This window comes from Heterodontus francisci, chromosome 12 (assembly GCF_036365525.1).
Source record: "Heterodontus francisci isolate sHetFra1 chromosome 12, sHetFra1.hap1, whole genome shotgun sequence".
Classification (NCBI taxonomy): Eukaryota; Metazoa; Chordata; class Chondrichthyes; order Heterodontiformes; family Heterodontidae; genus Heterodontus; species Heterodontus francisci.
Window position 1 is genome coordinate 100,275,372 of NC_090382.1, and position 14,432 is coordinate 100,289,803.

The 14,432-nt window shown below is 43.4% G+C and overlaps 1 protein-coding gene across 3 annotated transcripts in view; it reads left to right on the forward strand.

Moving 5' to 3' along the window:
• Nucleotides 1-14,432, forward strand: part of rbm27 (RNA binding motif protein 27) — a 217,688-nt gene that overhangs the window by 111,515 nt on the left and 91,741 nt on the right. For all 3 annotated transcript variants that reach the window (XM_068043929.1, XM_068043931.1, XM_068043932.1), the window contains exon 17: nucleotides 1,841-1,945. In XM_068043929.1, the coding sequence (XP_067900030.1) occupies nucleotides 1,841-1,945 (105 nt within the window). The remainder of the gene's footprint in view (nucleotides 1-1,840; nucleotides 1,946-14,432) is intronic.

Consider the following 14,432-nt stretch of genomic DNA (forward strand, 5'->3'; position numbering starts at 1 on the left):
TGCCTCCCGCGCCCATTGGCTCGCCGTTCGATCCCTGCCTCGCCACATCTCTTTTTCCACTCCGCCCCCCCCTCCGGCCACACTCTCCCCATTTCACCACTCCCACCTGTCGGCCACTTGCTCCCCACCTCTCCGCTTCCTCCCCTCAGCCGCTCGCTCCTGGACTCACCACTTCCTCCCCTCTGCTCTGCTTCTGCTCCCCGCTCGCTCCCACTTCTGCTCCCTGCTGCTTCTTCCTTGTCGTCACCCTCCTGTCCCCTGCTTGCCCCATGCGGGGAAGAGAGGCAGCGATCCCGGGAGGGAGCAGAGGCAGAGCAGAAAGGAGGAAGCGATGAGGCCGTGAGTGAGTGGCCCAGAGGTAGGTGGGGGGGTAGGTGGGTGCGGGATGGTGAATCAGGGAGCAAGTGGCCAAGAGGGGAGAAGTGGCGAGGCGGGAAGCGACAGGTTGGGTGGGGTGGGGGGGTTTGAAGCAGGGAGCGAGTGGCTGAGGTGATGGAGGTGGCGAGGCGGGCGGCGAGTGGACGTTGCAGTACGCAATGATGTTTTCATGTGGATGCGCAGAGTAGTCCTGGCAAACCGGGTGCTGACGTAGGCTGCGCATGCGCAGCACCCGACTGCCAGCAAGAGTCCGTTCTGCGCATGTGCGAAGCTGGGAGCACCCCAATGATGTCGGCGCTGGGCTGCGTTGTCGGGCGTCACTTTGTTTTTTAAAAGGTAAAACTGTTACCTCTCACCTCCTGGTAGGAAACATTCTCCTCTCTTCCCCATGGTGATTGCAGTGTCCCAGGATGTGGCTCCTTCACACCTCTTTTGTTTTAAGACGACAACATTCAATTCTGGGTTAACGTTTCGGGTCAGTGACCCTTCTTCGGAACTGACAAATATTAGAAAAGTCACAGATTATAAACAAGTGAGGTGGGGGTTGGGCAAGAGATAACAAAGGAGAAGGTGCAGATTGGACCAGGCCACATAGCTGACCAAAAGGTCACGGAGCAAGGGCAAACAATATGTTAATGGTGTGTTGAAAGACAAAGCGTTAGTACAGATTAGGTGTGAATATACTGAATATTGAACAGCAGCAAGTGCAAATCTGAAGAAAAACAGGTTTTCCAGGTTGTTTTTCTTCAGGTTTGCACTTGCTGCTGTTCAATATTCAGTATATTCACACCTAATCTGTACTAATGCTTTGTCTTTCAACACACCATTAACATATTGTTTGCCTTTGCTCCGTGACCTTTTGGTCAGCTATGTGGCCTGGTCCAATCTGCACCTTCTCCTTTGTTATCTCTTGCCCAACCCCCACCTCACTTGTTTATAATCTGTGACTTTTCTAATATTTGTCAGTTCCGAAGAAGGGTCACTGACCTGAAACGTTAACTCTGCTTCTCTTTCCACAGATGCTGCCAGACCTGCTGAGTGAATCCAGCATTTCTTGTTTTTGTTTCAGATTTCCAGCATCCGCAGTATTTTGCTTTTATTCAATTCTGGAATGTTTTCAGGATTGGTGTAAAATGGGTTTTATTCACACCTTTTGGCTTTGAAGATTTGTCCTTTGTCTTAGTCAGTTTGAATATTGCAAAAGACCAATCCTCTTTTTCCTTTGGCAGCCATCTTGGACCATTGTTCACATTTTAAGTTAAACGTTAATTTTTTAAAAAAAAGACAAAGTCCGTTTTTCATAACTCTTAAATGTTAGTCCATGATTTTTGTGTCATCGCACATCTGGTGTGCGTGACAACAATGTGATAAATTAATCTTTGTTGCTGTTGTATAAAGATTACATGCTGGCTAAAAGATATGTTGATATAAGGATTGATTATTTTTCTTTTTGACTGTTTAGGCACAGAAGGAGTTACTGGATGCAGAACTGGATTTCCACAAGAAGCTGAACTCTGGGGAGGACACCACAGACTTGAGAAAAAAGTTGAACCAGCTCCAAGTGGAGGTTTGGGTTGTTTTCTTTTATCTTTTTCTACGGTATGTCAGTAACCACAATCAGACATCTAAAAAGGGTGTCTCATTGCCAGAGTAGGTGAATGTACTTATTTTAAATTTCTGAGACTTGGCTTGAATCTGCCGAAATTAAACTAATCTCAGTTTTCTGGCTATAAGGTTCCTGTACGAAATGGGTTTAGACACAGCTTTGAAAAGTCATGGGTCTATAGTACAGAACTGCACATGAGACAGCACAAGTTGACATTAGATTTTCGGTGTTACAATAAGAAAAGTTGTATGGAAAATGAGGGAAAAATATCACACCATTGCTGCTATTGTGCTTTGAAGTTAGGGTAAAGGCATATTGATGGAGAGAATAGAGGGATCTTTACCCTTTATGTAACCTGTGCTACATAGATCTGACTTTTGCTGGAAAAACAAAATATTGCATTCCATAATGTCTCGCCACAGAAATCACCAAAATGCATGTAATCTAATTAATATGAAATTACTTTTCCTCCTAAAACTCTACAGGTTAAATGGGTAGAAGCTTACTGTAATTGAGACTGCTATGTAAATTTATATAGTATCTCCCAACCATGGAAGAAACAGTAACTTAAATATAGTGGGACATTGCTTTTCAAAAGAAATCTTGAAATGTCCTAAATTTGATGGAGGCTCTCAAACAACCAAGGAGAATCCAACAGTTCTCAGTACCAGAGGTGTTAGTCATGGTAAGTTAGAGGATGTGATACTGTGTTTTATTGCTGCTAGGGTGTTGATGTTTCTAATCTGGCATCCCTTCAAGGCAGTGAATAGACAAATCATGAGGTGTCCGTTAAATACAAATTGCTTCCTGCTGTCAGTTTTAAGTGTGACAGAAATTCACAATTCTGATCATAGGAACAGGAGTAGGCCATTCAGCTCATCGATCCTGCCCTGTCATTCAATATGATCATGGCTGATCATCCACTTCAATGACTTTTTCTCACACTATCCTCATATCCCCTTATGTCATTTGTATTTAGAAATCTGTCAATCTCTGCTTTAAACATACTCAATGACTGAGCTTCCACAGCCCTCTGGGGTAGAGAATTCTAAAGATTCCCAACCCGCTGAGTAAAGAAATTTCTCCTCATCTCTGTCCCAAGTGGCTTCCCCCTAATGTTGAAATTATGTCCCTGGTTCTAGACTCCCCAACCAGGGGAAACATCTTACCTTCCATCTACCATGTCTATCCCTTTAAGTATTTTGTAGGTTTCAATGAGGTCACCTCTCATTCTTTGAAACTCTAGAGAATACAGGCCCAGTTTCCCAATCTTTCTTCATCAGACAGTGCTGTCATCCCGGGGACAAGTCTGGTGAACCTTTGTTGCACTCCCTCTATGGTAATAATATCCTCCCTAAAGTAAGGGGACCAAAACTGCGCACACTGCTCCAAGTGCAGTGTAACCAAGGTTCTATACAATTGAGCAAGACTTCACTACTCCTGTACTCAAGTCCTCTTGCAATAAAGGCTAACATACCATTCGCCTTCCTAATCGCTTGCTGCACCTGCATGTTAGCTTTCAGTGACTTATTGATGAGGACACCCAGGTCCCTTTGTACATCTGTACTTTCTAATCTCTTACCATTTAAGAAATACTCTGCACATCTGTTCATCCTACCAAAGTGGATAACCTCACATTTCTCCACATTATATTCCATCTGCCACGTTCTTGACCACTCAGTAAGTCTTTCCAAATCCCCATTGAAGCCGCTTTGCATCTTCCTCACAACACACATTCCCATCTAGTTTTGTATCTTCTGCGAATTTGGAAAAACTACATTTGGTCCCCACATCCAAATCATTGATATATATTGTGAACAGCTGGGGCACAAGCACTGATTCCTGCGGTACCCCACTAGTCACAGCCTGCCAACGCGAGAATGACCCTTTATTCCTACTCTCTGTTTTTTGCCTGTTAACCAATCCTTAATCCATGCTGGTATATTTCCTCCTATCCCATGTGCTTTAATTTTGCTAACCAACCTCCTGCTCCTGTGGGGGGCCTTCTGAAAATCCAAGTTTTCCACGTCCACCGACTCCCGTTTATCAATTCTGTTAGTAACATCCTCAAAAAACTTCAAGTTTGTCAAACATGATTTCCCATTCATAAATCCATGTTGACTATGCCCAATCAGATCACATCCTTTAGAATAGATTCCAGCATTTTCCCAACGACTGATGTAAGGCTAACAGGTCTGTAATTCCCTGTTTTCTCTCTCCCTCCCTTCTTAAATGGTGGGGTGACATTTGCGACCTGCCAATCTGCAGGAACTGCTCCAGAATCTATAGAATTTTGGAAGATGATCACCAATGCATCCACTATCTCCATAACTACCTCTTTCAACACTTTGGGATGTAGAATATCAGGTCTTGGGGACCTAGCAACCTTCAGCCCCATTCATTTCTCCACTACACCTTCTTACTAGTACTAATTTCCTTCAATTCCTCATTCCCCTTAATCCCTTGGATCTCTAATTCTGGGAGATTTCTTGTATCTTTCTCAGTGAAGACAGACACAAAGTAATCATTTAGCTTTTCTGCCATTTCTCTATTCCCCATTATAAATTCTCCTGACTGCCTGTAATGGATCCACATTTGTCTCAGCCAAATGTTTCCTTTTTACATACCTGTAGAAGCTTTTACAGCCCATTTTTATATTTTTTGCTAGTTTACATTCATATTCTATTCTCCCTTTCTTCATCAGTTTCTTTGTCCTCCTTTGCTGTATTCTAAAAGCCTCCCAATCCTCAGGTTTACTACTATTTCTGGCAACTTTATAGGCCTTTTCTTTTAAGCTTATACAATCCTTAACTTCCTTTGTTATCCACGGTTGACTGCCTTTACTTTTACCAAGTGTGAAAGGCACATTTCGGTATTTTAAGTACTGGTGGAATTTCTGTGACCGTGCTTTAGGGTGGTCTGTGTCTGGAGCATGGTTGTGATGTTTAGATGCTTCTGTTACCTCCAGACATGACTACTCCAATGATCTGTCAGGCCTCCCATATTATTGCATAATATACAGTCATTGAGCTCGTGCCAGCTCTTCGAAAAAGTAATGCAATTTTTTCCTCTTCAAGTATTCCCTTTTGAAAGTTTATTATTGAATCTGCTTCCACCACTTCTTCAGACAGTGCATTCCAGATCATCAAAACTCACTGCATTAAAAAAAAAATTCTCTTCTCACCTGCAGTTCTTCTGCCATTTATGTTAAATCTGTAATAATCCGAAGAAGGGTCACTGACCCAAAACGTTAACTCTGCTTCTCTTTTCACAGATGCTGCCAGACCTGCTGAGTGGTTCCAGCATTTCTTGTTTTTATTTCAGATTTCCAGCATCCGCAGTATTTTGCTTTTATGTTAAATCTGTGTTCTGTACTGATTGCCCCTTCTTCTGGAAACAGTTTCTAATTATTAACTCTTATCAAAAACCTTTCATGATTTTGAGCACCTCCCCTTAACATTGTCTGGTTCAAGGAGAATAACCCTAGCTTCCCTAGTCTCTCCACATCACTGAAGTCACACATCCTTGATACTGATCTTGGAAATCTCCTCTGTGCCCTCTCCTTGACCTTGATATCCTTCCAGCTGAGACCTAACCAATAATTCATAAAGGTTCAGAATAACTTTCTTGCTTTTGTACTCTTTCACTCTTTATAAACCAGAAGATATTGCATATTTTAAAAAAAAATCCTCCTCCACTTATTCTGCTCTCCAAAGTATCTCTGTTCCTGAACCCCGTTTAAATTTTAGTTTATATTGCCTCTCCTTAGTCTTTCAACCAAAATGCATTACTTCACACTTCTCTGCGTTAAATTGCATCTGCCGCCTGTGTACCTGTTACTCCAGTCTGTCTGTTCTCCTGAAATCTGTTACCATACTCCTTACAGTTCATTACATTTCTGTGCCATTTTTTGCCATCTGCAAACTTTCAAATAAAGCCCTGTATACCCAAGTCCAGGTCATTAATAAATACCAAAAAGAGCAGTGGTCCCCAGTACCGACCCTTGGGGAATGCCGTTATAATCTTCCCTCCAGTCTGCAAAAACTCTCTGCTTTCTATCTCTTAGCCAATTTTGCGTCCAAGCTGCCACTCTACCTTTAATGCCATAGACTTCAATTTTGCTAACGGTCATGCAGTACTTTATCAAACACATTTTGATAGTCATGTACACAACATAAATTGCCCAAGCTTCATCAACCCTCTTCAATGACCTCCGTCTAACTAATTAAACATGATATGCCATTAACAGAGCTTGTTGGCTGTCTTTCAACCCATATTTTTCCAAGTGACCATTTATTTTGTTGCATTGTTTCTAAAAGTTTCTGCACCACTGACATTGGGTTGACTGACTTGTAATTATCGAGTTTATCCCCTTCTCCATTTTTTTGAACAGGGGTATAGACACTCACCATTTTCCAGTCTTCCCACTCCCATATCTGAGGAGAATTGAAAGATTGTGGCCAGAGCCTCTGCTATCTGTACCCTTCCATTCCCTCATCAGTCTCAGATACATCATACAGGAGGTATGATCAGTAAGTTCGCCGATGACACGAGAATCGGTGGTGTCATAAATAGTGAGGCGGAAAGCCTTAGATTGCAGGACAATATCGATGGGCTGGTAGGATGGGCGGAGCAGTGTCAAATGGAATTTAATCCCGAGAAGTGTGAGGTGATGCATTTTGTGCCTTAGGCACAAGTGACCTAAGTTTGGAGCCTTAAGTCCTGAAGGAGAATGTTGGAAGTAATGAACAGTCCAAGGACAAAAGTCATGGGTCGCAGAGGCAGTGGCGAAATAGGAGAAGGAATGTAACATAAGAACTAGAAGCAGGAGTAGGCAATTCAGCCCCTCGAGCCTGCTGATCTCATCTCAGCCTCAACTCCACTTTCCTGTCCATTCACTATAACCTTTCAACCCACTACTAATTAAAAATCTGTCTATATCTCCTCCTTAAATTTACTCACTGTCCCGGCATCTACTGCTTTCTGGGGTAGTGAATTCCACAGACTCGCGACCCTTTGAGAGAAGTAATTTCTCCTCATCTCTGTTTTAAATCTGCTACCCCTTATCCTAAAACTGTGACCTCTGTTTCTAGATTGCCCCACAAGAGAAAACATCCTCTCTACGTCTACTTTGTCAATCCCCTTAATCATCATATATACCTCAATTAGATCTCCCCTCATTCTTCTAAACTCTAGAGAGTAAAGGCCTAAACTGCTCAATCTCTCTTCATAAGACAAACCCCTCATCTCTGGAATCAATCTAGTGAACCTCCTGTGAACTGCCTTCAATACAACTACATCCCTCCTGAAGTAAGGGGACCAAAACTGTACACAATACTCCAAGTGCAGTCTCACTAATGGCTTGTACAGTTGCAGCAACACTCCCTGACTTTTATACTCTATTCCTTTAGCAATAATTGCCAAAATTCCATTTACTTTCCTTATTACCTGCTGTACCTGCATACTAGTTTTCTGCGATTCATGCACGAGGACACCCAGATCCCTTTGCACCGAAGCACTCTGAAGTTTCTCTCCATTTAGATAATTTGCCTTTCTATTCTTCTGACCAAAATGGATAACCTCACACTTATCCACATTAAACTCCATCTGCCAAATTTTGGCCCATTCACCTAACCTATCCATGTGTAAATTTCTTATTTCTTTGTTGTAACTTACTATCCCACCTATTTTAGTGTCATCTGCAAATTTGACTATAGCACCTTCTATCCCTGCATCCAAGTCATTAATATAGATTGTAAATAGTTGGGGCCCGAGGACCGAACCCTGTGGCACCCCACTCGTTACATCTTGCCAACCAAAAAAAGACCCATTTATCCCGACTCTCTGTTTTCTGTTGGTTAGCCAATCCTCTATCCAAGCTAATAAATTGCCCCTAACCCCATGTGATCTTACCTTGTGTATTAACCTTTTGGGCGGCACCATATCAAATTCCTTCTGGAAGTCCAGATATACTACATCTACAGGATTCCCATTATCCACTTTGCTTGTTACACCTTCATAAAACCATGCTGACTCTGATGGATTGTGTTTTGACTTTCTAAATGTCCTGTTATTACTTCCTTAATAATGGATTCTAACAATTTCCCAACGACCGATGTTAAACTAACTGGTCTATAGTTTCCTACTTTCTGCCTCCCTCCCTTTTTGAATAAGGGTGTTATATTTGCTTTTTTCCAATCCACTGGAACCTTTCCCGCATCCAGGGAATTTTGGAATATTATAACCAATGGATCCACTATCTCCGCTGCCACATCCTTTAAGACCCTAGGATGTAGGCTATCAGGCCCTGGGGACTTAACTGCCTTCAATCCCAATAGTTTGCTCAGTACTTTTTCCCTAGTGATGCTTGTTCTAAATTCCTCCCTTTCTATAACCTCTGCATTACCTGTTACTATTGGAATGGTACTAATGTCCTCCACTGTGAAAACTGAGGCAAAATACTGATTTAGTGTCTCTGCCATTTCTGTGTTCCCCTCTATTAACTCCCCGGTCTTATTCTCCAAGGGATCAAAATTCACTTTAGCTACTCTCTTCCCTTTTATATACTTATAGAAGCTTTTGCTATCCATATTTATATTTTGCGCAAGTTTTCTTTCTTAATTTCCCTTTGCTCTTTTTATTACTTTTTTAGTAACTCTTTGTTGATCTTTAAAAATTTCCCAGTCTTCCAGCCTGCCACTGGCCTTTGCAATATGGTATGCCTTAGTTTTTGTCTTTATGTTGTCCTTAACTTTCTTGCTTAGCCATGGATGTTTTTTCTCCCTCTTAGAATCTTTCTTCCTCTCTGGAATAGATTTTAGTTGGGAAGAATTGAATATCTCCTTAAACATCCGACACTGCTCATCAACTGTCCTACCTTTTAGTCTTCCTGCCCAGTCCACTAGGGCCAAATCTGTCGTCATGCCTATATAATTACCTTTGTTTAACTCCGGAATGCTAGTGTGGGACTCTAGTTTCTCGCCCTCAAACTGAATTTGAAATTTGGCATGCTATGATCACTCTTCCCTGGAGAATCCTTAACTATGAGATCATTCATTAATCCCACCTCATTACACAATACCAAATCTAGAATAGCCTGCTCCCTGGTTGGTTCCACAACATATTGCTCCAAACAAAATCTCTAATACATTCAATGAACTCTCCCTCGAGGTTACCCTTGCCATTTGACTAATCCAGTCTATATGCATATTAAAATCACCCATGATTATTGCCATACCTTTCTTAAAAACCTCAGTATTTCCTGACTACACCACCTCCTTTTCCTTCCTGCCTATCTTTCCAAAATACTGGATATTCAATTTCCAAACCTGGTTTCTCTGCAAGCAGGTCTCCGTAATCGCCACTAAATCATACCCATTCGTCTCTATTTGCGTTGTTAACTCATTTATTTTATTCCAAATGCTTCGTGCATTCAGATACAAAGCCTTTAAGTTTGCTCTGTTATTAAGTTTCCCTACTGTTGTACGATTCCTTGGTGCAATATGACGTTCACACGTTCTGTCCCCTCCTTTTATTTTCTGGTAACAATCAGCCTCATCATTAACCTGCACTCCTACCTTCTCCTTTAACTTTGACTTCCTAATTTCCCATGCAACTGAACACTCTCCTCCACTGTTTAGTTTAAAGCCCTATCTACAGCCCTAGTTATGCAATTCACCAGGACTCTGGTCCCAGCACTAATCAGATGGAACCCCGTCCCATCGGAGCAGCTCCCTCCTTCCCCAGTACTGGTGCCAATGTCCCATGAATTCAAACCCATTTCTCCCACACCAATATTTGAGCCACGCATTTACCTCTTCAATCTTACTGACCCTGTGCCAGTTAGCTCATGACTCAGGTAGTGATCCGGAGATTATTACCATTTTGCTTCTGCTTTTTAATTTATCCCCTAGCTGCTCATATTCCCTCAGCAGAACCTCTATCCTCATTCTATCTATATCGTTGGTACCTACGTGAATGACAACAACTGGATCTTTCCCCTCCCACTCCAAGTTCCTCTGCAGTCCAGATGAGATATCCTGATCCCTGGCACCAGGTACGCAACACAGCCTTCGGGACTCTGTATCCTGGCCAGAGAGAACAGTGTCTATGCCCCTAACTATACTATCCCCGATTACAACTACATTTCTCTTTTCTCCCCCCACTTGAATGGCTCCCTGTACCACAGAGCTCTGGTCAGTTTGCTGATTCTCCCTACAGTTTATATACTAATAAATTGATTAAGTCTTACTCTATATTTGATTTCAATTAAATTAAAAGCTTACCTGAATACTGACGCCAGCAGCTCTGTGTTTCCCTGCTCTCACTGTTGAATGTGACGTCACTCTATCACTTTTCGATGTTTCCCAGCTCTGTTCCTGCTGCTCCCGCAGTGCTCCTCCCTCCCTCTCTCTCCAACTCTGGTATGCAGCTGGGCATGTGTTGCCAGAGGCTTGGATATTGATAATGGTGTACAAGAAAGCCAATTGCCCAGGCCTCAAATTTGAATTGGGCAGCAACAGTGTGGTCATGGTTTGGGCAGCTGGGCCAGGTACCTAGGTATATTCATGAGGATGGAATGCAAGTCAGGGAGTTGTAGTTAGGAGATTGTGTTATGATTCTTTTACCAATTAAACGCAAGTACAGCAGAAGATTGACGCGATAGCACCACTACTGGTACCACGAATAAACACCAATGAAATCAATGAGAAATGATGACACATTATAGCTGTCACTGTAGTATAGTATGACAAAAATAACAATTGTATCACAGGAAATGTATTAAGTAAGCACAAATATTGACTGATCTTTGGTAGCGTTGGTAACAGAATCAGGCTACCTGCATTACGGAGCTAGAGTTGTGGGTAGATTCACTGTGGAGCATCCATAATGCTGAGAACATCGTGGATAGCAGGTCTAGCGAGGTGGTCACACCGCAGGTGATGACCACACAGGCAGAAAAGGGATGGGTGACCACCAGGCGAAGGTGCAGTAGTCCCCTGTGGCCATCCCCCTCTCAAACAGATATACCGCTTTGGATACTGTTGGGGGGGGGGCGGGTGACCTCCCAGGGGAAAGCAGCAACAGCCAAGTTCGTGGCACCATGGAGGGCTCTGCTGCACAGCAGGGGAGGAAAAGTGGTGGAAGGACTAGAGTGATAGGGGATTCTATTGTAAGGGGTGCAGATAGGCATTTCTGTGGCTGCAAAGGAGACTCCAGGATGGTATGTTGCCTCCCTGGTGCTAGGGTCAAGGATGTCATGGAGTGGCTGGAGGACATTCTGAAGGGGGAGAGTGAGCAGTCAGAGGTCGTGATACACATTGGTACCAACGACATAGGTAGGAAGAGGGATGAGGTCCAGCAACAAGAATTTAGGGAACTAGGTAGCAGATTAAAAAGCAGGACCTCAAAGTTTGTAATCTCTGGATTACTCCCTGTGCCACGTGCTAGCGAGTATAGGAATAGGCGGGTAGAGAATGCGTGGCTGGTGCAGGAGGGAGGGTTTTAGGTCCTGGATCACTGGGTCTGTTTCTGGCAAAGGTGGGACCTGTGCAAGTTGGACGGGTTGCACCTGAACTGGAACGGGACCAACATCCATGGGCTCCAGGGCAATTTGGATCCAAATTTGGCACATTGGATCCAAAATTGGCTTAGTGGCAGGAAACAGAGGGTCATGGTCGAGGGTTGTTTTTGCAAGTGGAAGCCTGTGACCAGTGGTGTACCACAGGGATTGGTGCTGGGACCCTTGCTGTTTGTAGTGTGCATTAATGATTTAGACGTGAATATAGCACAGAGGCGCAGTGGCTAGCACCACAGCCTCACAGCTGCAGCGACCCAGGTTCGATTCTGGGTACTGCCTGTGCAGAGTTTGCAAGTTCTCCCTGTGACCGCGTGGGTTTCCGCCGGGTGCTCCGGTTTCCTCCCACAGCTAAAGACCTGCAGGTTGATAGGTAAATTGGCCAGTATAAATTGCCCCTAGTGTAGGTAGGTGGTAGGAGAATGGTGGGGATGTGGTAGGGAATATGGGATTAATGTAGGATTAGTATAAAATGGGTGGTTGATGGTCGGCACAGACTCGGTGGGCGGAAGGGCCTGTTTCAGTGCTGTATCTCTAAATAAATAAATAGGAGGTATGATAAGTAAATGACACAAAAATTGGTGTCGTAAATAGTGAGGAGGAAAGTCTTCGATTGCAGGACGATATAGATGGGCTGGTAAGATGGGCGGAGCAGTGGCAAATGGAATTTAATCCTGAGAAGTGTGAGGTGATGCATTTTGGGAGGACCAACAAGACAGGGGAATATACAATGGATGGTAGGACCCTAGGAAGTACAGAAGGTCAGAGGGACCTTGGTGTACTTGTCCATAGATCACTGAAGGCAGCAACACAGGTAGATAAGGTGGTTCGGAAGGCATATGGGATACTGGTCTTCATTAGCAGAAGCATAAAAGTTAAGAGCAGGGAGGCTATGATGGAGCTGTATAAAATGCTAGTTAGGCCACAGCCTGTACTGTGTACAGTTCTGGACACCACGCTATAGGAAGAATGTGATTGCACTGGAATGGGTGCAGAGGAGATTCACCAGGATGTTGCCTGGGCTGGAGCATTTCAGCTATGAAGAGAGACTGGATGTGCTAGGGTTGTTTTCCTTACAGCAGAGAAGGCTGAGGGGGGACCTGATTGAGGTATACAAAATTATGCTGGGCATTGATAGGTGAGATAGGAAGAAACTTTTTCCCTTAGCAGAGGGGTCAATAACCAGGGGGCATAGATTTAAGGTAAGGGGCAGGAGGTTCAGAGGGGATTTGAGGAAAAATGTTTTCACCCAGAGGGTGTTTGGAATCTGGAATACTCTGCCTGAAGGGGTGGGAGAGGCAGGAACCCTCAACATTTAAGAAGTATCAAGGTGAGCACTTGAAGGCTACGGGCCAAGTGTTGGAAAATGGGACTAGAATAGTTAGGTGCTTGATGGCCGGCACAGACACAATGGGCCAAAGGGCCTGTTTCTGTGCTGTATAACCCTATGACTCTGAGAGGTAACGCTATTGCAAGGGGGAGCTGAGATGTGGAAATGGTGTACTGATGCACCTTCCAGTGAAAGCAAAGTTTAGAAGAGATTTCATAGAAGCAGTATGGTACAAGTATTAGTAAGTTGTTGTTAGGCATTGCAGGTTGATAAATTGCACAACTACTTAATTTTTGCATATAATATGAGCGAGTTTTATCATCCACCTATTTAGGGTATTGTTACGTTTAATCTTGCATTTTTCTTCACTGTTAAGTGATGTGCATATGGGCAGGACTTTTTGATAAAACATTATACTTTCAGGATTTTATTCAGTATTGTCTCCAAACTTGAATAATGTTACAGTCGTTCCAGAAATAGTTATGATTTGTATACATGGACCACCATTATTTTTGATTTCTTGGTATAAATAAAAGCAACTTCTGTAACTGTTTACAATACAAGATGTAAAATTTCCACTTTGAAGCTTAGCATTCTGTTGGTTACACACAAAATATACTGTAACCAACAATTTGATGTTCGCAAACTAAACTAGTCTTCAGGAAATCATAGAAACTTGCAGCACGGAAGGAGGCCAGTCAGCTCATTGTGTCCACACCGGCCAGCAAAGAGTCATCCAGCCGAATCTCACTTTCTAGCTCTTGTTCCACAGCCTTGTAGGTTAAGGCACTTCAAGTACATTTCCAAGTAATTTTTAAATGTTATGAGGGTTTCTGCTGCCACCACCCTTTTTGGCAGTGAGTTCTAGATTCCACCACCCTCTGCGTGAAAATATTTCCCCTCGAATCTTCGCGAAACTTTCCACCTCTTACCCTAAATCTATGGCCCCTGGTTATGGACTCCTTAACCAAGGGAAATAGGGCTTTCCTATCCATTCTATCTGTACCCCTCATACTTTTATACACTTCAATTAGGTCTCCCCTCGGCCTCCTCTGTTCCAAAGAAACCAACCCGAGCCTATCCAATCTTTCTTCATAACTAAAATTCTCCAGTCTAGGCAACATTCTGGTAAATCTCCCCTGTGCCCTCACTAGTGCAATCACATCTTTCCTGTCGTGCAGTGACCAGAGCAGCATGCAGTACTCCAGCTGTGGCCTAACTCGTGTTTTATACAGTTCCAGCATAACCTCCATGCTCTTCTATTCTGAGCCTTGACTAATAAAGGCAAATATCCTGGATGCCTTCTTGACCACCTTATCCACCTGTCCAGGGACCCTTGGAGATCTGTGGGCATACACTTCAAGGTCCCTCTGTTCCCCTACACTTCTCAGTATCCTGCCATTTATTGTGAATTTCTTTGTCTTGTCAGCCTTCCCGAAATGCGTTGCTTCACGCTTCTCCGGATTGATCTCCATTTGCCGCTGTTCCACCCTCAGCTCATTGATATCTTCCTGCAATCTAAAGTTTTCTTCTTTATTACC